The sequence below is a fragment of the Boleophthalmus pectinirostris genome, unplaced genomic scaffold, assembly GCF_026225935.1.
Source record: "Boleophthalmus pectinirostris isolate CB_2022bp ecotype Guang Dong unplaced genomic scaffold, ASM2622593v1 HiC_scaffold_18, whole genome shotgun sequence".
Lineage (NCBI taxonomy): Eukaryota > Metazoa > Chordata > Actinopteri > Gobiiformes > Gobiidae > Boleophthalmus > Boleophthalmus pectinirostris.
This window is the reverse complement of record NW_026571133.1, coordinates 13,066,490-13,091,339: the sequence shown is the minus strand read 5'-3', so window position 1 is coordinate 13,091,339 and position 24,850 is coordinate 13,066,490. Positions and strand designations below refer to the sequence as shown.

Genomic DNA, 24,850 nt, shown 5'->3' with positions numbered 1-24,850 from the left:
TGTTTTTAAAGGTATTTATTGACAAATGAAAACAGTTATGGTATATTTGAATAAATGTTGTGGTGTAGAACATTCCAAGCAAAGCACTAACAAAAGAAAAGTTACATAGAGCTCCTTAATAGTAGCCCAGGTTTTAAAATTAATATCAGAACTCAGACTTTAAAGATCATTAAGATGCATTAGGTCAACTTATATTTCACTAGTTGTGTGATATTGGACGGAACAACTGCAGTGGGATAAATGGCTCTTTTATTTGATACGATTGATAGCAGTACAGTTGGACAGCTCTCAATGGACTGGAAAATACCTCCCTCCCCCGGCTGATGGGTTCCCAGCTGTGTCTGTCTGTATGCAAGTCTAACATGCCCTCAGTGTTATATATGCACAATGGAATGGCAACATCTGCATTTGACAGGCTTGTTCCACTGTGGGAGAGACACTGGGAGGCTGCGGTTTGGTACGGTTGGACTAGGCGCGCGTGTGTGGGCTGGTATTTATGACACTGTGGGGACTGTTCTGTACCTAGTCTCTCCATGGGGACTTTCAGCTTCCTGGAGACCAAAACTGCTGCAATATTTTATCACTTACGTAAAGTTAAGGCTTTGGTTCATTTGGTTCTTGTTAAGGTTTACGTTAAAGGGACATTCAGGAGTTTTGGACATAGAACCTCAATTCCTAGTTAGCCAGAGTGTTCTAGACGTGTGAAGACACTTTTTAAAATATTCCATCCAGTCATTATTTGGACAGGTTGCTAGTGCTAGGCTAGTCTTACCAACTTCACAGTGCACCCGAGGCAAATCTATTATTAATGTCAATGTGAATGTCTGTGTTAATAGAATAATTTTAGAAGTAAAAACAACCTTGCATTTGAACGATGTCTGAGCAGCAACAGTGAGTTGTACTTCCTGATAGAAAGCTTGGCAGCGGCGGACTGATATCATCTAGCACCTGTCTTACTGGCAAAGTAAAATTCAAATTCAAATTATTCAAGTTCAGATTATTTCAAACATTATTCTCTCAACACAGACAGTCTGGTGTAATAATAAATTTGCTTCGGGTGCTTTGTGGAGTGGTGTTTTTAGTGGCAGGCTAACTATGGCCAATGACATGTGCTAGCCTAGCACTAGCAACCTGTCCAAATACAAGAACTGGATGGAATATTTTAAAAAGTGTCTCCACACGTCTCCAACACTCTGGCTAACTAGGAAATTAGGTCCTATGTCCAAAATTCTGGACTGTCCCTTTAAGATTATCCCAGTAGTAATTAGGGTCATGGTTAGGTTCAGTCTACAGGAAATGTAAGTCAATATAATGTCTCAAGAAAGCACGCAACATATACACATGTGTGTACAAGAGAAAGACGACCACTGAGCGATCACACAGACATGTGTGTGTGTACAGGTTTACTAAGTCTTATATGGACCCTTGTATGTTGTTTTGGTTTCTGGTTTCATCATCAACCTAAAAACATGGAGAATATGAGAATCTTCAAACTGACCAGTGTACTGTGTCGACATTCAGAAAGATTGGTCGTGCACTGTTGCATAGCATGCAGGGATAGATGGAGCAAATATAGGAGATGGATCAAATATAGGAGAAAAACTTATATAAAAAAACATGTATTCATTAGTCATTAGAATTGACAACAAGTTTACAACCTCACATTTTAAAAGTTGGAAGGGTTAAGGATAGAACAGTAAGTTAAGTTTCAGCTTCAGAAAAGCAAAGGAACTTTATTGTAACTGTATGTAATGTCCTCACAAGACGCATGAACCCATCTGTGTGTATACGTGGTGTTTCTTGGCAGACCCGAAGACCTTTTCTCCCTTCGCTCTCGGCACAGACCCATGACTCATTTATTTTGTCATAAAATACAGACAGACAGAGCAGATGCCAAATTCATTCACATTGTCTACTTTGGTGCGGCGTTACGTACACTTGGTTACACAATATACGTTAAATGAGTTCTACTGACAATGGTTTGAATTCAAATCAGAAATGCTATTGTTTTACCTGATACTTTTGCTTATGTGCAAGTTGCAACCAAGCTTGTTATGTTATTGTAGCAGGTAATTTTGCCCTGAGTATGTAGAAGTTTATTGTATTTGTGTAAGCATTGGCAAAAGCTTGTGGTTTCTTTTTTTCCTTGAATTGGGATCTATAAAAGACCCCAAAAGGAATTCTACACTTGAACAGCATTCATTACTGTAACGTAACTAATGTTTTTTGGTACCTATCCAAACTAGACATCTGAGTACATTGTGTTTCAATACTTTCTGTGTGTGTCTCGCTGAACATTGCGTTGTTGACAGAGGAGACAGACTACAGCGGTGTCACACTGTTTATCGGACACAGCACCTCTTTAAGACGAATGACACAATCTTTGGCTTTGAACACTGCGGTTTTGAGTCTACTTACAGACTGTTGGCGGATCCTGAGAAGAAATGTAAATCATCTTGTCATCTTAAAGTCGGCCGGCAGACATCTTTCCTCAGCCTAATTATTACCACTAGAGGGGGTAAAACATGAAAAAACTATCCCAAATCATGCGTTAAAATACTTGAGGTGGTAGTGAAAGGTGCGCTGTGAGGGGTGCGGAGATTCCGTGCGACGACTGTAGGGGGCCACTTCTTGTCAAGACAGCCCCCTTAACTATAAAGTGCTGCAGGAAACACTGATAGTGCTTTGCCTTACTGTTTCACAGTACGGCATTAAGCATTTCCATCTTACATGTTTTGTTTTTTACATGCATTCTTGCTGAGAGCGGGCTCGCCTCTACACAGATCTGACTTTTAAATAGCCTGTTGGTACTACCTACTTATCTCCATGAACCTAGTTTAATGCCATACTATCAAGCAAACCATGTACACAAACAGAGAACCTGTAACAGAAAAATTAAGATAGTGCACCTTTAACTACATTTTGAACTACATTTAGTTGGTTTGAATGAGTTTTTGTTATTATGTGGACCACAGTGTTGGAATAATATTGGAATAATTAAGACTTGGAAAAAGAATTAGAACTAGTTGAGGTTGAAAACTTTTTAGTGAAGACCGCACTTAACTGTGACCACATTTAAACTTTGTGTAAAAGCATGTTCACACATTACAACTGTCTTCACTTACTCACAAACACCTTTTCCCTGTTTCCTCTCCACTCTCTCCGGCCTCTAATCCTCAGAGCATGTGCGGAGCTGTTTCCTCTGTCGTCAACACAGGCTTGGACATGAAGCGGACACTCACAACCTATAAACTAAAGCTTTTTCTCTCTTGTCCACAGCTGTGACCTGCCCGCAGCGCCCGGCACTCATAGTCTGACAGCGAAGGTTGACCTGAGGACCAGAGGTAAGTTAAGTATGCAAAAAAATGCACAATCAAAACAATTTAACAGAATGAATATAGAGTTAAACTATAGTAGGAATGATGGGGTGGGTGAGAATATGCCGCTGGAAAAATAGGACACAGGTTCAGACCTCAAAGGGAACAGTTGATCCACTGGGTTCTAATAAAATACTATTAGTCTAAATAAAATGCTTTGATCATCAGATTAGATATGTTCTCCAAAGAAATTATTGCACATTGTCAAATGCGAAACTGGCCTAATTCTCAATAAATGACAAACAGCCTCATAGGAACTGGCTACTATTCTTTTACTCAAGTGATGTGCGCATTAGGTTTTTTGAATAATTTACTATTATTGATTCAGAATGTTAAATACAACAAGAATGTTAAATACAACAGGTATCATGATAAAAAAAACATATGCAAAATATACAGGACACATTTGGTCTAGAAGTGTCAGAAATGTACATGCTATATCAGGAGATACTCAAATTGCAGTCAGGTGTGCTGCCCCACAATTAATGCCATAATGTGAGACATTCTATAGAAAGAAACTAATCTCCATGGAGACAGGTAGGTGTTAACAAGTTGCAGGGTGCACCTCTAAGTGTAATTTGTAGTTATCGAAGCGTTGGTTACTCACTTCTCCTCTCCTGGTTTGCTTTCCCAGAATCCTCTGCTGCACCATGCGTGTGCTTCAGGTCCTCCTGCTGCTCCTAGTGCTGCGGTCAGTGGAGGTCCGCAGGCACTCAGGGGCTGGTGAGGGGGCAGGGCGGCGGGTGCGGGCAGGTGAGGGGGGGGCGGGGGGCAGGGTGCGGGGCAGAGGCAGAGCTGCAGTGAACAGACGCCAGACTCCACAGTGTAAAGAATACGAGGAAGCCGGAGAGAAGTACCTGGACTGTCAGGACCGTCAGCTCACCACCGTCATGCAGGACTGGCCAACGGACATACACCACCTGCTGCTGGCACGCAACAAGATCCAGGTTTGTGCTGAAAATGACAAATGATCTACAGGCTAATGTCTGCGGTACTCAGATCTTTTACAGGTGGGAAAGCAATGATTAACTGATATCAGCCAGCACTTTGGCAGTAAATTACTTAAAATTAACACATTGTTTGATCCTCATTTAAGCCCAGTTTAATTCTGATCTAAACTTGGTTTAGTCCTGTTATAGCTATGGTTTAGCTCTGGTCCAGTCCTGGTTTAGTTTCATGCTTGTGAACACCCAAGATTCTAGTGATGTGATGTGTGTGTTTAGGAAATCACTGAAGTTACATAAGAAATTGTGTCTCTAAAATAATACTGGAAAAAAATTTATGAACAGAGTTTGAACTTAATTTCATGAGATTATGATAAAAAATTCATGACTGACACCAATTACATGTCCAGATAATCTCAATGATTATCATACGTTTTATGTAAAACTCAATAATCAAAAGAATGAAAACAAGAGTGTGATGATCTAAATGTTACGTAACCATCCACGTGGGTTTGACAAATATGTTTATCTTATTAGAGTTTAAATCTGAGGCCAATGGCAATGGATAGTCTCAGTATTGTTGATCCATAAACATCTGTGCACCATTTACATGAGGCTCACATCAAAGACACTGCTCCTCGTGCGTCTGTGTGTGTTTTCTGTGTGTGTGTGTGTTTGTGTGTGTGTGTGGTGTATACTTGTGTAAATGTCTATATGAGAAATCCTGTGCATGTGCGTGTCTCAGGTGCTGAAAGAGATGAACAATCCTTGGCTGCTGGATAATAAAGATAGTAGTGGTGAGTGTAGGGTTTCCTGGAAAATAAACTTATGTGAAGCTCCAACAGCATTAATGATGTCAAAGTGAGTCTGTAGAGGCAGTATATGGACCTTCATTAAATTCAACTGCAGTGACATTATATTCAGTCTACTTTATTGTTGCTAGAGACTGAGGTTTAGTATGAAACAACAACTATGTGTATATGAGCTTGTTAGGGCGGGACACACTGATTGCAACATCACAGTAGTGTCCAGGAGAGTGAGCTGAGCACATCAGAAAAGGCCCCACTCTTACTCTGCTCTAGTGTTTTGTTTGGTGATTAAATGGTTAATTTCCTTAAAGTGTTTCCTCTGCAAGGTCTCGAAGTATTTCCCCTGGAAGGTCTACTGCCACATATGGTGTAAAAAAAAAAAAAATATCATGTTTTAAAAGCCATGTGCTATATATTAGATGAGTAATAATATAATGTAGGAGTCATTCATAACATTCAACAGTAATTTTCTCTTGGCATTTTAGATTTTTTCTCATGTATTTAAAATGTATCTTACCCCACTAGAGATACGTATATTGTATAAGCAGCTCTTGGGGTCAGAATAAGTCTGGCTGCATCTAATTAAAAATATGTCTTTGAGCATCTCTATCTTATATTTTACCCTAGTGTGTTTTTCTCTCTGTAGGTTTTGCGAGACAACATGTTCTCCCAGTTCACGCAGTTGAAGAGTCTGGACCTACAGCAGAACATGATCTCATTGGTGGAAGAACGAGCATTCAGCGGCCTGTCCCAGCTCACCACTCTGCTACTCCAACACAACAGCCTCACAACAGCCTCAGAGGAAGTCCTACTACCCCTGCCCCGCCTCACCTACCTCCGTATCTACGACAACCCCTGGCACTGTCAATGCTCTCTGGACAGTCTCATCAGGACCATACAGGTGCCTAGCAACCGCAACCTCGGCAACTACGCCAAATGTGCCGAACCGATGTCACTGAAAGGGATGAAGTTGAAGAAAATCGATGTGGATACGCTGTGTGTGGATAAAAAGCCAGGTGGAGGTGGAGAAGGTGGGCAGGCAGGAGGGGGGAGGCCCAAACCAACCAGACGACCCAAAATGGATGCTACGTCAATGTGCCACACGTACATGTTCCCCAGACCGGTGCTGGACTGCAGTCTTAAAGGTGAGCAATTACACAGGAATGTAACCCCATCTGAAACATAGGGAAATGCTTTGGGTGAATGTAGCTTCAAAACCTGCTGAACATATGGCCAGACAGGCAGACAGAAATGTAGAATTTCCTGCTTGAACTTGTGTTGGAATTGTTGTATAGATATTGCATTTAGATTTGAAGAGTTCATTGATAAAAACTGGTAAGTGGCATTTAAAGGACAGATATTGCACTTTTTTCTGTTATAATGTCATTTCCTCATCACAGACATACATGGAATCGTGTTTTGTTTCATTCACACATGTTTAACACACAAATCCTGCATATTTAGGCTGAGTTCTTTTTTTTGCATAATATAGGACCTTTAAAAAGGCTCGTATTTTGGTCTTTATATAACAATATTTTCAAAACCAGATATACTATTGCAATTAAATTATTATCACATGCCTTATTGATAAAATCCAATCAACATTATTTTCACTGTTAGTACCAGTAGAAGATAGTAACAGTTTATGACAGATTTTCAAAATGGAGGTTCGATACCTGTTTTTTGCAACTGAACTCATTTGTGTTTTCTATAAAGTTTCTTTTTTAAAGCTATTCACATGTTGGATAAGTGTTTTTAAAGTAGTTTAAGAGCAAATTTAGTTGCTCTTAGTTGAGTTGGAGACACAGAAGTGGATTAGGGATTTTTAAACAAAGACTTAAGTACTGTCAATTTGATAAATTGTACATGCCTGAAGTGTTTGACCTTTTCATTCTTTTTTTTTTTTTCACTTTGGCACATTTTCTTTTAATAAATCTGGCAAATATTTTATGCGCTTTGCAAAACTATTCACACAGAACATAAAACAAATTATAATGTTTGAAAGGAAATTTTGTAAAACAGTGAAACAATCTTGTAAAAAAGACACTTTGTGGTTAAAATATAAACACAGTAATCAGATTTATAAATTCATCTGACTCAGACACTGTCCTGAGAATGCTCGAACACTTTTAGACAGGTAGTGTGAGGGAGTCAGAGACCAGGAAAGGTTTCATACTATGTCTGATGGTTTGAGAGAGAGGGAAATGCTCAAAATATGTGTAAATTATTACACAATCCTTCAGGGAACAAAAGAACTATTTACAAATCTGTGCTTTTTGATATCTGAACTGTGTCAGACTTGGACCTCAAAGTCTTTTACACTGTGGTTTGTAGTGCTTCTCTGCTTGTTTATAAAATCTCAGCATATTGTGATTTCGGTGTGTTCTGTGTTGTCCTTTGTGTCTTTGGCCTATGGACTTTGATAAGAGTGTGCAGTATGTAGGTACACAGGCTATAGCAGGTGCAATTTCAATCTAAGTTCAAATAGTTGATGTTTAAGAAATGCAGCTCTCATTTTCCTATGGCTACCCTGACAGTTAATGGATAATATTTATTGCAATATGTGTGAGTTGTGAGCAGTGACAAAAACATTTACAAAATTAACCACTTGGCATTAACTATTAGATTAGTACAGACTGAGATCGAACATCTTAAATCAGACCTTATTGGCAAAATTCACCTTTTTGTTGCAAGCAGGATGCAGTTTCCTAAAGTTAACTTTAGCCAACATAATTTTAAAAACAGTAAACAAAAGCGCTGTATCAGCTTCTTTAGCTGCTGGACCCGCACTGGTAAATAAGGAGTTGAGGTACACTTTATAGTTCCCATAGAGAAATTTGTCATTTCTGTTTAACCCATCCATCAGGAGCAGTGGGCGAGACAGTACAGTGCCAGGGGACCCTTTTCCAGATCTAGGGCTAGGCTTGGTCATGACAAGTTTTGCAGGAGTATTTTACCTATTGTACTTTTATGGGTTGACATCTAAGTGTGTCAAGAATATCTTTGTGTGAAGGCCAACTCCAGTATTTTACATCTTAAAATCTCCATTTGCTTACTTCTATAACACCTAGTTTATGAGTAACCCAAGTTATCGCTCTCTGTTGAATATCTTGCATTTTAAATCATATAATTCTCAGCTTGCTCTTGGTAGGCCTATAACGATAATTACTATATCGACTTATCAAACACTATATGAAAGCTGGAACAATATATTTTGGGGCTAAAAATGAATCACATGTAAATGTTTTTTTGTAAAAGTGGAGAGATTTTATTTTTTATTTATTTTTTGGTAATACAATAAGATTTGAACTGTAGAGGTTTGAATAACTAACTTCTATAGATTATTATTGGTTCATTCTGTTATTTATTTGTTGCAGCTCAAGCCTTTTGAATGATACCCTCTCTTTAAAAGTGAGATTATCCTACATTTTTGTTATTGTGTCAGTGGCAAAATTAGTTTCAATATTATCGTGTGTATCTCTGTAGAGATACATTGTGCTTCAAAATGTATTATCGTGCCCGGCCTAGCTCTTGCCTCTTGTGTGGTCCTCTTAGTCCTTACATCTAGCAAATAAACTTTTCTATTGTATTCAGAGGGATTAAACACCCTTACATTTCTTCATGCTTTTGTCTGAGGACAGTATTGCAGGCTTATTCAAACACTGAGTCATCATTGTAGACATCAGTCAAAATAAAAGGATTAAGAAGGGAGGAGGGAAGTGATGTGGGCTGCTGAGTGGAGGAAGGGAGGACTTTTTTCCACAAGTTCACATCTGGTTCTGTCTGTGTAAAAATCTCACTATGAAGCTGCTATTGTAATGGCTGTAACTTCTCCAGTTCTCATAAAACTTGTTACAAAGCTTGAGAAGGAAGCAGATTTCATATTTCTAGCACTTTTATATGGGGGTTTTCTGTTCTGGATAACTCACAATTTCTCCCTTGGCATCATTTTATTTTAGGAAACCGATTTAGGACCTTAAAGCACGTCAAATGAACATGTCAGCACCTCGAAATAAAAAGATCTATGTGTCCATGGTTTGCATCTGATGATTTCCCATATTTAATTAGCGCCATAAATGCAGAGCCCAGCAAAGAGAGCCATCTTTCATGAAGCGTCAATAATACGCCAAAACCCCACAAAGCACCATCTGTCTGTCGGGGGAAAACCTTTTACATATTTTCCTAATTATTTTCTCCCTCCAAAAGTGAATCAATTCTTTATCTGAACCACTATAAAGGCAGCTTTGTCTGTGCCATCCATCTTGCTCCATTTCAGTCTTGAAATCCTAACCCTCACCACACCATAAAAAGTAATTTGTAATGTGTGAGCGTGACAAAAGTGAACCAAGCTGGAGGATTTAACTTGCTTTTAATTAAGGTCTTACTCTGCACTATAGAGATGCCACTATACTGAGCTTATAATGTGATCACTGGGGCATGTAGTTTTAGCAATGCATTACTGATACTTTGCAGCTGATGTCTTCAACATTCCCTGGGGGTGTGACAATAACTAGAGGCACTGCTCTGTCTGAAGCTCTGTTATTTAAGTTAGACTTTAATCTTATCATTGTTTTAACACTGACTGGAAAGAACAGACTTAGCTGGAACTACAAAAGGTGAGCTGATTTTTGCTGTTAAACTACTCAAATTACAATACAGTCACAAGCTGGTTAACGTTTGCCACTTTTCAGCTAATATGAGAAAATGTTGTTTTTGTTTAGTTCCAGCTTTTCCACATGTGCACAGTGGCTGGTAGGCAAAAAGTCAGTCGGCCGCTTGTTTGTGTTGACAGTTGCTTTGCATATGTCTGTCATGAGATAACTCCTCTTATTTTGAAGTAGGTTTTGCATTTAATTATTTTGACATGACTTCATCATCTTACTCTAAGTCACTGAATGTTGAGGATCAAAAACGTTACTTTGAAAAATTTAAAACTCACTGATAACGGTTGATGATGTTGATGTTGACTTACTTACATTGATGCTTTTTGCCTATCAAAATAGCTGATGTGATGTCATCGTGTTTTCTCAAATGCTAGTCACTCTCACATTTTAGTTGATTAATGTTTGTATTGATCATGTTTTTTTATTTTTTATAGAGTTTTCATGGAATCTAAAAACTTTTTGACAGTGTTTGCATGTGTGCATCATGTCACCATGGCACCTGCTGAACTATTGACCAATAGAAATACATAAAAATACACCAGCATGATGTCACTGCAGAGTATCAATTGCTGCATAGTTGTTTGCTTTGTTTTGTTTTCCGTGTTTCTAATAACTCTTTAACTAAACCTGGACTAAATAAAAGCCTAAGAGAGAGAACAGCCAAGGCTATAAATGAATTTAAAGGGCCTGTAAGCAATTTTAAACCATGAAAATGTTCCTGAACGATCTGTGAGCCCCGTCCACCTCATCCTTTCTCTCAATCAGATGTTTAACCATGGCAGAGAAACAACCATCTGGGATAGTCACAGGCATTGTTATTTCCCCATGGTTTCCATTGCTACAAACAACAATGCCTCATATTGGCTAAACTTGGGTTTTAAAATTTATAGGTAATATATTATTCATTGTCATTTAAAAAAAAAAAAAACAATACAGTATCTGTTTATTACAGCAAACAATATGTAGTAAAAAGGTCCTTTAAAGGTCCTATATTACACAAAATTGACTCTTGTGAGCTTTAAGAGATGTTAGAATGTTTTTAACTCATCAAAAAAATACCTGGAGTTGTGTTTTGTTTCATTTCACCTTCGAGTAATCCCTTATTATTAGTCTGTGTAGGTCATAGACTGTATATCTAAATGGGCAACATAGCTAATCCAAATAGGAAGTTCGGAAGTTCGTGGGCTCTTTGGCTCCTTCTGACTCTGGCTCCCACTGACTTACATTGAAACATTGTGGCCCCTCTCTCTGTAACTGTTGCTGCGAGCCTCGTCATATTGGTCTTAAAATGTTCGTATTAACCCACTACTGACTCCAAATTTGCTCCTGTAACCGTTAGCATTGTGGGCTTCATTTGAGTGGCACTGAACGCTATGGGTGACGCCACACTCGCTTAGTCCACCTTTTTATATCGGTCTATGGTATACATCTTTAAAGCTCATAATGCTCTGTTCCACCTTGTGACGTCATGACATGGTAGTTTTCAAGTTAACTTTCTTTCTTTTACCTTTTGTTTAGTAAAGATTGGCAATGCCAGGGCTGAAATTATCCAAATGATTCTAGTGAAGGTGTATGGAGTTCAGAAACACAGTGGAGCCCTTCCTGTATTAAAACATGGCATCATAAGATATGCAGCGTTTGTGTGTTAAACATGTGTGAATGTTTTTAATGAGGAAACAACATCATAATGTAGATCAGAAAATAGCATAATATGGACATGAAAGTCAGGTACAGGCCCTTTAATTAATTAGACTGTATGTAAGTATGCAATGATGTCTTTATAACTAGTATGATCTGAATAGCATTGTATGACTCCAGAGTTTTTACCGACATATGAAACAGACTTTATCAAACTGAAATATTAAATCCTGGCTTTACTTGGTATATATAAATTTAATATACTCTTTTGGATGATATAAAAATATATAAAAATGGCAGAAGAAGTGACGTTACCAAAAGCAGCGAAAAACAAAAAGAGAAACTGCTGTATCTGAGTGGAAAGTTTTTCTAATCTCCCCGTCTCCACACAATATATTTGAGTCCTCGGGTTTAAAGCCTGTTCCTCTGAGGTCTACCACACAGATCCCAGGCTCCACACTGACGTTAATACTGAGTCAACTCCATGCTAACACACAATATGGAAGCTCTTATGAAGCCTTTATTAAATATAGAATGGTGGTGCTAAGGCTTTGCATATGGACTGTGTTAGTGTCAATTGTCACTGCTTTGAGTTACAGTATGTTTGTATGACGCCAAATGCCTAAGAAGCTATGGCCGATTTGCATGCACCAATATGTTAGGGATGGTAAGATAACCTGGTCAGTTAATAATTGTATTTATTCAGATCACAATATAAAAGTAAGAACACAAAATGACTTGAAATGTTATAAATATGAATATAATACAAATATAAATAAATAAATTATACATTTTATATCTGGCAGTTTAAAAGGCCCATATTACACCAGTTTCTGATCTATGTTGTAATGTTTCCTCGTCAAAAACATACCTGGATCTGTGATTTGTTTCATTCATACATTTTTAACTCTCATACCCTGTATATTTACACTGAGTTCTGAGTTCGCTCAACAGAAAACCACCTTGTAATGTCATGAGGTAAAATAGAAAGTGCGGCACTGTGTTTTTAAACTCCGTACAACACCATGGAGGGGAGTGATTCACTAGAATCATTTGGATAATTTTAGCCCTGGAATTGCCAGTCTCCACTAAACAAAATGTAAAAGGTAGCTGTTAACTTGACAGCTACCACTTAATGACATCACAAGGTGGAACTCAGCATTTTGAGCTTTGGAGTGAGCTTTGTGCGAATGAAACACAACTCCATGTATTTTTTGAGGAGGTATCAATAGTCTAACATGGCTTAAAGCACATGAGAATCAATTTTATGTAATACATGACCTTTAAGTCATGCTAAATAACATATTTCATTTTTTACATTGGGTTTCATAAAATTGGACACATACCAGAGGAATGATAACTGCCAAATAATTGTTTCTTTTTACAGTAAAAGCAATACTAAAATTTGATATTGTGACCTCTTTACAACAGCAAACACACTATAAACTATTGAATTGTATCATGTTTAATTTGATACCAGTAAATGAAATAGCCATACCTTAGACGTACTTGCACTTTTATGGGAATACCATGACTCTTGTCCTGTGTTTTGATTCCCCACTTGGCTGCATTAAAGTTGAACTCTGTAGGTTACAGTATAGACGTCCACTGTATCAAATTATGACTAACTAAAGATTATTATCCACCCTCATCTTTGCTTCAAGTTGGCAAGCTATTTTCTAGATTTATTCAGTCCTTTTTGGGTTCAAATATGTTTCGGGCCATGAAGATTGTAAATTTATTGCGAGCTGAGGAAAGCAAGAGCCCCAGATCTAACTCACGTTTGCAGCTGTTTTGGCAAATTCTCTCCTTGGGCTTCATGGTTCTCAGGGCATGTGTGTTGAGTCAGCAGAAATAATGAATCTTTTATGGTGTTATCTGAAGTGGGTAGGGGCTGTAACAGGGGACACTGGGCAGAATTGTAACCACATTTGTCAACAGTAATGGAGTGCTCCTGTCTATCTTAACACCGAAATGGAGTTTCCCCACATTGAATAGTTTTTTGGCAGTAGATTAAAGGGTCCATATTACACAATTTTCTGATCTATGTTATAATGTTGATGAGGTAACAGCATTCTAATATGGTTTAAAGCTCACAAGAGTCAGTTTTGTGTAATATATGGAATGTAAATACATGATAGCAAGTGCTTTCATTGTTGTCATTGAGGCGGTGCTACCATTAGGCAAAAGTACGGAGCTGCCTAGGGCCCCCAAACCTGAAGGGGCCCCCAACCAATTGCCCTCAGTGCTACTAATGGCCGAGGCCTCACAGCAAGTTGATTTTCTCTCAATATGACATTAAATGAGAGTAATTTACTTTTAAACAATAATCATAAGAAAAATAATAATAATCATATGTAATGGATGTAAACTAAAATGTAAAAAAAATAAAACTACTTTCAGTTCTGGGTATCTAGTAGGCGACCAAACTAATAAGAAGAGTTTCCAATCCACCATAGTTCAAATAAATAGAGATGTGCATGTCTCAAGAACAATAGGGAAAAACAGACAATAAATATATTAAAAAAACTAAACAAAACAAAAAAAGGGTGCATTATAGTGAGGACCCCAAACTCAAGTTCGCCTAGGGCTCCTAAATGGCTAACTCTGCCACTGGTTGTTTTATTGGTTAAATAGATCACAAACCTGAAGAAAGAGCTCATGTTTGTTGCTGTTCAGATAACATCACAACAACATTCTATAGGCTAATAATATTTGACACAAATGGAGGCAGCAAAACTGGGTATTGTTAATGTACAGTTTTCTGTTGTAATACAGTGAGTTCTTGGGTCTAATGATTAATGGAAAGATCAGGTTCAATGTTTGTGTGTTGTGTTTTTGGATATTTCATGGGAAAGTACAACGTAATCAATAGGGAAAACTGGCTCTTGCCCCCCCATCTGGGACTATGAGATCATCACATTCTTGAATCTGAAAATCACCAGTTGGGGTGTTAGTGGGATATATGATAGAGTTAGGGCCTCAGAGGATTAATTTAGACTTATTTTATTATTATTTATTTTTAAATTTAGCTCATGTCCATAATTTTGTTCAAAAAACCTCTCTCTTCCTTTCACATTTGGAACAATTCAAATAACCCAGGTTTAATCTTTACAATGAATAAGATTTTCAGTATCCCTTTGTTGGATTAGGAACTCAATGCTGTCAAAGCAACCCAAGCACAATCAAAGTACAGTATTGCATATATTAACTCAGACCTGATGGTTTTTGATCTTCTTCTGTATAAAAATGAAAGGAAATCTGACAAAAGAAAACACGTAGTTGGAAAATGATTAATCTTCTCTCAGTGGCCCTGTGCCTCTCTGATGTTGATATGTTTGATATCCTCTTTCACTACTTCTCAGGGGTGGGCCATAGAAGTTCAAAAAGTTCAAATTATCATTTTTAGAGCCTAAAGATCTTGTACATGTAGTATCTTTAGATTGTTTTTAGGAGATAACTAAAACTATCAGCTGCTTTTTGGGTCATACTTCACTTCATACTTCACTGTGATTAGTTAGATTAGTTTCATTCACACACTTTTAACACATAAACCTTGTATTTTTAGGCTGTGGTCTTAACTCAAACACAAAACACTCTGTTCCACCTTGTGAAGTCATATGGTAATACAGGAAGTGCTCCTCCATGAAGTGCTTTTCAACTCCGTTCACCTTCACTAGAATAATTTAGATCATTTCAGCCCTGCAATTGCCAATTTCTGCTGAACTAAAGATAAAAGGGTAGCTGTTAACATAAAAAAAAAAGCACTTCTTGACATCACAAGGTGGAGCAAAGGAGATGTACAGACCAGACTAACAATAAAAGGTTACTCAAACATGAAACAAAACACAACTCCAGGTGTGTTTTTAAAGAAGTAACAACATTCTAACATGGCTTAAAGCTCACAAGTTTAGCAAAATATAGGCCCTTTAAACCTCTTTTTTTCTCATATATCTGGCCTTTTTCACTTTATTTCCAAATGATATACCATGCACTTTCCATCAGATGTACTCAATCAATCCTTACCCCATACCCCATTTGGCTTGGCTGCACTTTAAAAGCCGTATTTTCCCAATAGCATGAAATCACACTCTGCTTCATATCTATGTCTTCTATTTAAGATGTCAAATAGCGGCTCCTGCATTTCGCTTAGTTTCGAGTATATGATAGATAGGGTGATGTCATTATTTTTAAAACAGACTTGCCTCATGTTTAAATGTATCATGATTTGTCAATGTTTTAAACTGGGCTCGCAATAAAAAGTGACTCAAAGCACTGAATCATAACACGGTGTTTAGATATAATTCATGTAATGGTTTTCACACATGTGGCTAGTGAAGTAATTATGGTTTGACTCTAGGAAGCACAAACCCAACCCTGGAGAATGCTCTAACTTCACAATAAAAAATGTAATAATGAAAATACATTTGCAGCTCTATACTGTTCACATACATTAAAACAAAACACAACTCTGGGTATGTTTTTGATGAGGAAAAAACATTATAACATAAATCAGTAAAGAGTATAAAATAGGCCTTTTAATAGTCTAATTTCATGGCAGGAGGTAATATGGAGTTAAGAGCATTTTAACTCACAAGAGTCAATTTTGCATAATATAGGACCTTTAGTAGTACCTAATTTTTCCTATCGGGCATTGGTCCAAAACTCTAACTCACAGCCTATATGTGAAAAACTGCTCCCATTTCCACTATCTAAACATAAGCAAATATATGGTTCTGTGTCTTCATCTTGAATTATAGCAATGAGAAGCCTTGTTACTTGTCAAATTACAGTGTATGATGATCCCCAAATATACATGATAAAATATCAAGCATATTTCAACTGCACAAGATGTGTTTTTCAAGCTGTTATTTCTATGATAAAGAAAACTGAAGCTTATAGGAACTTGTGCTGACAGGGATAGAATTAACAGGTCATAGAAGATTTGTGTCCAGTTCTCTGTTCATGTTGTTGTGTCCTTGAGCAAGACACTTTGGCTGGATGGTCAGTAAAGCGATACAAAGCTGGATCAGTAGTTAACTCCAACTCTGTGTTAAGAAGTGAATGAATAAAACTTAGTTTGTCTGTGCTGTTTTCTGAAATACCCACTGAATTATCAGTTCTTCTGTCTTCTTTGCTAATTAATACAAATAATAAAAAAAATATTATTAATAAGCAAGAGAGAGAGGGATTTGAGCATAAACAGAGCAATTAATATAGTTTCTACATTACAGTTGAATATGGGAAGATACCTCCAGTAACCAGTAGTAGTAATAGCAGAAGTAGTAGCAGTAACAGTAGCAGTCCTGGGAGGACCTCGAGTCCCAGGAGGGTCTAGAGTCCTGGGATCTTCCCAAGTCCTGGGATCTGCCCAAGTCCTGGAATCTCCTCAAGTCCTGGGATCTCCTCAAGACCCGAGATCTGGGAGAGAATGAGTGAGTTCCACAGGATGTGGGTCACACAAGACTTGAGAGGAGACTACCTCAGGGAGGACAGTGTCTGTGAGCTGGTCTGAAGTGACACTGAGTTTGGGCAGGTGTGCACAGAGTTCCACTGTTGGTTTCTCTGAGGCTTTTTGAATGACGTCCTCAGGAGGAGGAGGACCAGGGATTGCAGACTCCAGGTCTGTGCTGGGGTCTTCATGCTCCTTGATTTCAGAAGGGAAGAGAGCACAGATTTCTTTTACCATCAGGTCAGTGAGGTCAGCAGGCTGGGGGTAGATGGATTAAACAGGTTCCTCCAGTTCTTCATGGGAAAACATTTGGTGGGTTCTCACCGTGATCAGAACCATTTGGTCCCTTATGGAGTCCGAGAAGTGCACTCTCTGGAGCATGTTTCCTAGAGCATCATTAGCACACGATGGGTCACTCCAATGGCCTGGATGCTGAAGTCAGAGGAAGGCATGTTGAAGAAGTCTGCGTCTGCTGGAGGCAGCCACAGGCTGTGGAAGACCTTTGGTACAACAGCCAATAACACATCCCTGGGCTGGAGCATGCAGGGACACTCGTCTGTCTGCTCAGACAAAGAGTCGGAAAACTCCTGAGCCAAGCAGACGAACTTTGAGTCTCTGGGGGACAGAGACAAAGTCAAATGGGTTGAACATTCATTTCAAATAGACATGATAATAAATAGTGTGCGTGACCTACAGAAAGCTCTCAGGGATGTCTTCAGGACACACGAGGAACTGCCTTGCCTCAAACACAGCATTTTGAGCGCATTCACAACATCCCAAGTCTGAGACAAAGACAAGAATCAGCATTAGTGCACTGGACTGTCACAGGACTATATTTAAAGATTAAACCAAAATTCAGAAGAGGTCTGGCTTCCTTTTCATCTTTCCCCTCCATCTCAAAGTTCCACATGTGAATACAGATGGACCTAGAAATATAGAACCTGCTTACAACTGTTTGTGTCATGCATAATATCCACACTGAACAGTTAGACAGTTAAACACCATTTTAAAACTTAACTTAATTGTTCAGGTAAATTGAACCACATTTTTATAGACCTTTTATAGACCATTTGAAGTATAGATGTGAAACAGCATCAGACTGCACTGTACATGAAGAGATCATTAAAAGATGTTATAATATTTCTTATGCTCAGATTCTCTACAGAGGTGTAGATGATGGTGGTAACGCTTTAAAATAAGGTTCCTTAATCTTAAAAAAGTATGACTGGGCTCCAGTAGCATGCAATGAGGAGACTTGGGGTTTGAAGTTTGAGACATTTTTTCTCATCATTTACGCACTCAGCTGATTTAACACATACAGATTATTAGGATGTATCTCACTCACCACTGTTAATTTAGCATCATAACTTACGAGGGTCAAATGTTTTAGTGTTGACAACATCGCTAGCCAGTGTTGCAGCTTCATGCAAACCGCACAGACAGTGGAGCTTTCTGCACTCAAGCTGCATGTGTCCTGTGTCGTGTGTTGACAAAACAATAATCAAATCAAACCGTCTATACTGTAGGGGTGAAAGCTGCAGCTGCTACTAGTGTGGACTGAACCAACAGCAACAATGGCAGGAATGCTGTTCCCTAAATGCTAATGTGAACCCTGTTTGAATAAGGATTCAAAATTTGATATGAAAATGAAATCTAACACATAGTTTCATTGTTAAAACTGATAAAATAATTGCTGTCTGTGGTTCTATATGGGCTTTGGCAATGATATTAAAAAATAATAGCTCGAACCAACATATTGAAACAAAAGAACAATGAACTAGTTCATTTTTTTGGAACTATGAACAAACTATTAACTAGAAACTATGAACAAACTAGTTCAGTTTGGAATTTGTGAACTGAACTTTGATCTAGTTCATGTAAAAACTAGAAACTCCCAACACAGTTTATATATATTGGACTGTATATGACTCACTGTTTGTACTAATGGAACTATTTGTTTATCCATCTTAGCCTTCAGTACTATTACTTGTCTATGTAATTATCATGCATTATGTATCTAGAAACCATATGAGAGATATATGACAGCTCTACACATGTGAAATGCACTTAATACACATAATGTACATTTATGAAGAGATACTAACAACAACAGTGCACTGGTCAGACAGGTGCATTGGTGAGAAAGGTGCACTTAAAATACAGCCTGATGTACAACAAACATCCCCATAAACTCAGCCCTGTGTTAAAACAGCTCACTCACACTCACCTCTCGCAGATGCAAATCAAAACCACGTCTGAAGAAACATTCTGTATTTCCCAGGTCCAGACACACACACACACAACAGACACATGTTCCTCCACACGTGTGTAACAGTGCTGTTGTTCCACTGACACTGTCGCTCCCTCATAAACACACAGATGAGGCGGGCTCCTCAATGCCCCGGTGACTCTAACTGCACTGCTCCGTTCAGATCCTCCATTTCACACAAACTACCTAAAAGTGGCTCAGTGTTTGATTTAATGACAGCCTGTATTTCTAACTAACATCTAAGTATTACAAACGCAAAGCTACAAACAATGACTTGCTGCTAAAAGTGATTTATTTTTAGACACTTCTGTTAAGAGTTAGTGCTGCTATTGTCATTTTCCACACATGCGTACTTACTAGGAATCGCCCCACATGTTCTATTCCCATGGATGATATTATGGGTTTATTCCATGGATCTATTAAAATAATTCAGATCTGTTTAAGCCTCCTGTGGTTCTCAGTATACAAGCTCAACTCTTCACTTTCGCCAGCACGTAAATCGTTTCAGCTCGATTATATGAGTTTGGACATCGTTTGACACACAAATCTAAATCACAGTCAAAATTCAATTAATTGCACAGCCTTATGTTTAATGTCATACCATGGAACATTCCAGGGAAAGCAATAACATCTTCATGGAGACAAGCCTCGTAGTGGACCGTCCACCAGAAAAGTTGCACAGTGCACATTTTAAATAGGAGTTATTATCAACTACAAGGTTTGGAGACAATCTCTGTTTTTCATTGAAACATTTGTGATGTAGGTCCCTTTACTTTTCCCCATTTCTCCCTTCTGTTTTTTGTGCGTAGACATTTCCACTGCAGAGGATTGTCGGGTCTAACCGGGTTAAACTGCTGGGATGTACACAAGTATAATGTGTACAGCAGATTCATTCAAATGGCCATCGCAGACACGAGTGAATCACTGCTGGCATGTTTTCTCTCGTTCTGTTCTCCATCCAGAAAAGACTCTTACTGTAACTCAACAGGAAAAGGTCGTTATAGGCACAAGATATGTGATAATCATTAAAACATGTGGCTAATAAAATGTCTCACTTTACCAGTCTGACAGCTGCACTGGTGTTATCAGATGAACACACACGAGAGGAGTGCGCAGAGATGGATGCAGGAATTGTAATATTATGGAGAAGAAATTAACAATTAACAGTGTTTTTTTTTTGAAGAAGAAGAAGAAGAAGGAGAAGAACCTAAAATGTTATATGTGTAGGTAAACAGTTTATTATGTATTGTGGATCTTACATATTTTCATCTGAATTATTAGGAAAAGAGAAGTCTGAGTGAATGAAATTAAAGGTTGCGTTCCTTATTTTTACTTTTTAAAACTGTGAAAAACAGAACTAGTTCATTTTAAATGGTTTGGCAAAGCAAGGAAAGTTTATCTGTATAGCACAATTTGTACACAAAGTAATTTAAAGTGCTTTACTGTATAAGAAACACATTAAACTTACAATACAAACAAATCAAAACAATAATCATCCTAAAATTAGCATAAAAAGAGAATAGAATAAAAAACTTTCAGTCTTATGCATCTTTCAGTCAGGGTAGAGGCCTGTCTCTGCATGTGTAGTGCCATGAAAATTAAAATGCAATATTTCTGTTATAAAATTCATAAGACTAAATTCATATTTAATTTAAATAGCTAAAAAAGCATCTTCATTTGATATAAATACATACTTCAATCATAATACTCTTTATTTTATTATTTCATTGTACTTATGTAATAACATGGTCTTTACTTTACTGTTAATTTAAGAATGTGAGACTCAAAGGCTTATTGGAAAAGCGTATTGATTTGTTGTTGTTGTAAAGAGGCAGAAAAATGATAATAAAATACCTGTTAACAAAGAACCGGAATCTGAAATTAAAAGTTGCCCAAAAGCTAAAATGAATGCAAGCCTGTTGTTCATTGTGAGGGTGCAACACACGCAGTGGTCCAAAGTTACTCCTCAATTAACTTACACATCCCAAGCATCCTAACTATTCACCGCAATGAGTTTATAAACTGTTTTCACAACTTTCAGAGCTAACAACAACTAGCAGGGTAATCCACACTTCCTGATTATCATACAATAAAAGGCAGTAGAGTAGATGCAGTCAGTACACAGCTGCTTATAGAATACATCTGTACCGGGAGAAGACCACTTTTTCTCAGATACATGGAAAAAATCTGGCACAGGGTCTTTGAACTGGAATTGCAGAAAGGGTTCATGGGGATAAGAATTTGTTTCCTCCCACTCTGTTTTAGAGTTATGTGTTTGCTTGTAGCACAAGGTCGTTTTATGTGTTTTGCTTTATTTATCCATATATCTTTTTTTTCCTATGCACATATAAAAATGTCCAAATAAAGAAATGTTCATGAAGAAAGATTAACTCATTTATATCCGGCTTAAATGTGATTATTTTTAAACCTTGGCAATACACAATACAAGAAGTCACTGAATACCACTGAAACTAGAACAGCTGTCTTTCTCTTGGACAGAAAAACAAAAGGGAGAATGCTGATGTGCCACAAGGGATTCTGGGAATTAGAGTCTCTGGGTATATCTGCTTTATGATAGCTTTATTGTGTATGCTCGTGGATTTGGTCATGTTAAGGGGTAAACAATGTGTTTTACTGTACTCACATAAGAAGCTGCATGTGCCCAATAAACATCTCTAAGTCTAAATATACAAGCTGTAAACAAAGCTGTGGAGGAAATGAGTATCCATGCAGGCTTATCCAAATATACCATCACAGTTCAACCCAGTACGTGTTTAAATCGTGTTTTTGTGTAAGAAAGGGCTTCTAAACAGTGTGATTGTGTGGCTGAAGTGACTAAACAGCCACAAAAACATCATTTAAAGGTCATATATTAAACAACATTGACCCCTGTGAGCTTTAAGCCATGTTATAATCATAGACTGTATATATATAAATGGGCATAACTAAGTCGTTACCCGCAGCGTTCCAAATAGGAAGTTCACATGTGGGGTCTTCTGGCTCCTTCTGACTCTGACTCCCATTGACTTACATTGGAATACTGTGGCCCCTCTCTCTTTGCCAGGCTGGCGCCACCTAGTGCCTCCGTTCAATTTCAATTATCTCCAGTAACTAGGTCAGGAATCAAAATACAATAGACGGTTCGCAAAAACCCCGGAAGTGCAAGTTCGGGCACCAGTCAATCAGTGAATAGCCATATATTCTGTGTTGTCAACAATTCCCGAGGTCGAGGATTTAAAGCCGGAATAAAGAGAATTTTTGGTGAATTTTCATCAAAGGGAAAGACGTTATTGCCCTTCTTCCTACAGGATTTGGGAAAAGCTTAATATACCTGCTAGCCCCGTTAGCGACACATCACATATGTGACGACCAAATAGCAACGATTGGTTAAATGATAAAAAGTACCCGCCTACCGTCAAGCGAACAAAATCTAAGGCTGCGAGGTCAGACGAAGTTTGTACGAATTGAAACAAAGTAAAACTGGCTGATGAATCAGGTTACCTCTCTCTATAACTGCTGCAGAGTCTTGTCATTTTGGTCTTAAAATGTTTGGATTAACCTGCTTTACATGATCCTGGTGCTTTTTTTTCAGTGTTTTCCTAATAAATTAAGAACACTATGGGAGACGTCACACTTGTTTCATCCACGTCTTTATAGAGTCTATGGTTTTAATTAGTGCTGTCATGCGATTAAAAAAATTGAGAGATTAATTAATTATGATCTGTAATTAATTAATCTAATTAATCTCATTTTAATCTCACCTAAAAATTGCTGAGAAAAGCCTTCAATTTGAGGTATTTTCATTTAAATTCATTATTACATTATTGTGGCAGATCAAAAGACTGATATAGATTAAAAAAGTGACTTTATAAAGTCATTTATTGTTTAACAAATCTCTCCAAATTGGCTGTTGAGCCCAAGTCTCCATGAATAAGAAACTGTTTGCTGTAAAGTAAAGACGAGGAAATCTGAACATAATAATCTTTGTCTACTTAAAGACAATAAAAAGTCCAGTCTTTCCTTAACCATATTAAAAATATTATTGATAGAGAAATGCTTTATATATGAGATCACTGGTTTTAGTCCTTGTTTTAGTCCTGGTTTAGACCTGCTTTAGTCCTAGTTTAGTCCTAGTTTAGTACTGGAACGGATTAATCCTGTTTTAGTCCTGGTGCTAGTTCTGGTTTAGTCCTGGTTTAGACCTGGTTTAGGTTTTAGACCTGGTTTTAGTTCTGGTTTTAGTTCTGGTTTAGTCCTGGTTTAGTCCTGGTTTAGACCTGGTTTAGTCCTGGACTGGATTAGTCCTGCTTTTAGTCTTGGTGTTAGTTCTGGTTTAGAGGCGCACAGGAGGAAGCGCAGTTTACGCACGGAAAACACGGTCCACACGAGGCTCACGGGAGCACGTCGGTGTCCGCGCAGTAACTACGGAAGGAAACGTGGTCCCCGCGTTCTCAGGTTAATGACGATGATGAAGGTGTGTGTTTGTTTGTCTGTGTTTGTGTTTGTGTGTGTTTGTGTGCGTGTCCCCTCATGTGGCAGGTCACTATAGGACAGTAGTGCAGACATCATGAGCCTATGCAGGTTGTTTTCACCAGTGACATTTAAGTTGTAGGCAATATTATATTTGTTATTTTCTTTTATTTTTCACGTCGGGAGAATAATTTCCAAGACACGAATGCGTTTTAACCTGTGCACTGCTGCCTCTGTTCTACTGGCTCTTCGACCTCGTCCATTGTGCGACTGATGCCGCCAACGTTAACATGACGTTTACATCGCTCTTACTGCGCGCATTTTGTGTGGGTTTCCGGCAATGAGTGTAATTACCAAAATAAAAAAAATGTATAAATGTGTTTTTTGTGTGTGTGTGTGTTGTTGTTGTCCCAACAACACATAAAAACAGGTTTTAGAATAAAGCAACTTGCATACAGAAACACTAAAGTTAGAGATTAAAAACATAATGCGATAAATATGACTGTAATTAATTAATCGCAATTAACGCGATAATTTGACACCCCTAGTTTTAATGCTGTTACCTCATCAAAAACATACCCGGAGTTGTGTTTTGCTTCACACATATTTGAGTAATCCTCCTTTATTATTCCATGTGCATCCCCAAAGCTCAAAATGCTCTGTTCAACCTTGTGATGTCACAAAGCGGTAGTTTTCAAGTTAACAGCTACTTTTTTACCATTAGTGCAGCTGAGATTGGCGATTCCAGAGCTGAAATGATCCAAATGATTCTCTTCTTGACTTGATTTGTGCAGCAGATTTGACCTGAAGTGCGAGTTGATTTTGTATTTTATCACAGACTGACAGGCATAATGGTGGAAAACACATTCAAAACTCATTACAGTGTTGATCAGACTTGAAATGGCTAACAACCAGCCAGCTGACTCCCATAAGGCAACATGTGCAGCGCTGATTTGCAGCGTTGGATGGAGGAGTGCTCGTAGGCTGTACGCAGTAAATATTCATGCTACTTTAAGTACTAGAACCTTGTAGTACTTATTTTGATGCACCAAACCCAGCTAATAAGTTTTGATTCTCAGAATATTTTTGGAAGGTTATTTTTAGGTTAGCCGAACGTTCCTTGGAGAGTACTTATTCTAAGATTATTTTGGGAAGTTTTATGTCAGTTGTACAACTTTTTTTTGGTTCCTCCTAATGTTCCCTTAAGGCTCTTTGAACGTTCCAACC

At 38.0% G+C, this 24,850-nt stretch overlaps 1 protein-coding gene across 1 annotated transcript in view; it reads left to right on the top strand.

The window, feature by feature from the left end:
- Window positions 1-4,027: 4,027 nt before the first annotated feature.
- lrrc17 (leucine rich repeat containing 17) overlaps window positions 4,028-24,850 on the top strand; it is a 33,354-nt gene continuing 12,531 nt past the window's right edge. The window contains exons 1-2 of the mRNA XM_020926656.2: window positions 4,028-4,324; window positions 5,777-6,275. Coding sequence (XP_020782315.2) covers window positions 4,028-4,324; window positions 5,777-6,275 — 796 coding nt within the window. The remainder of the gene's footprint in view (window positions 4,325-5,776; window positions 6,276-24,850) is intronic.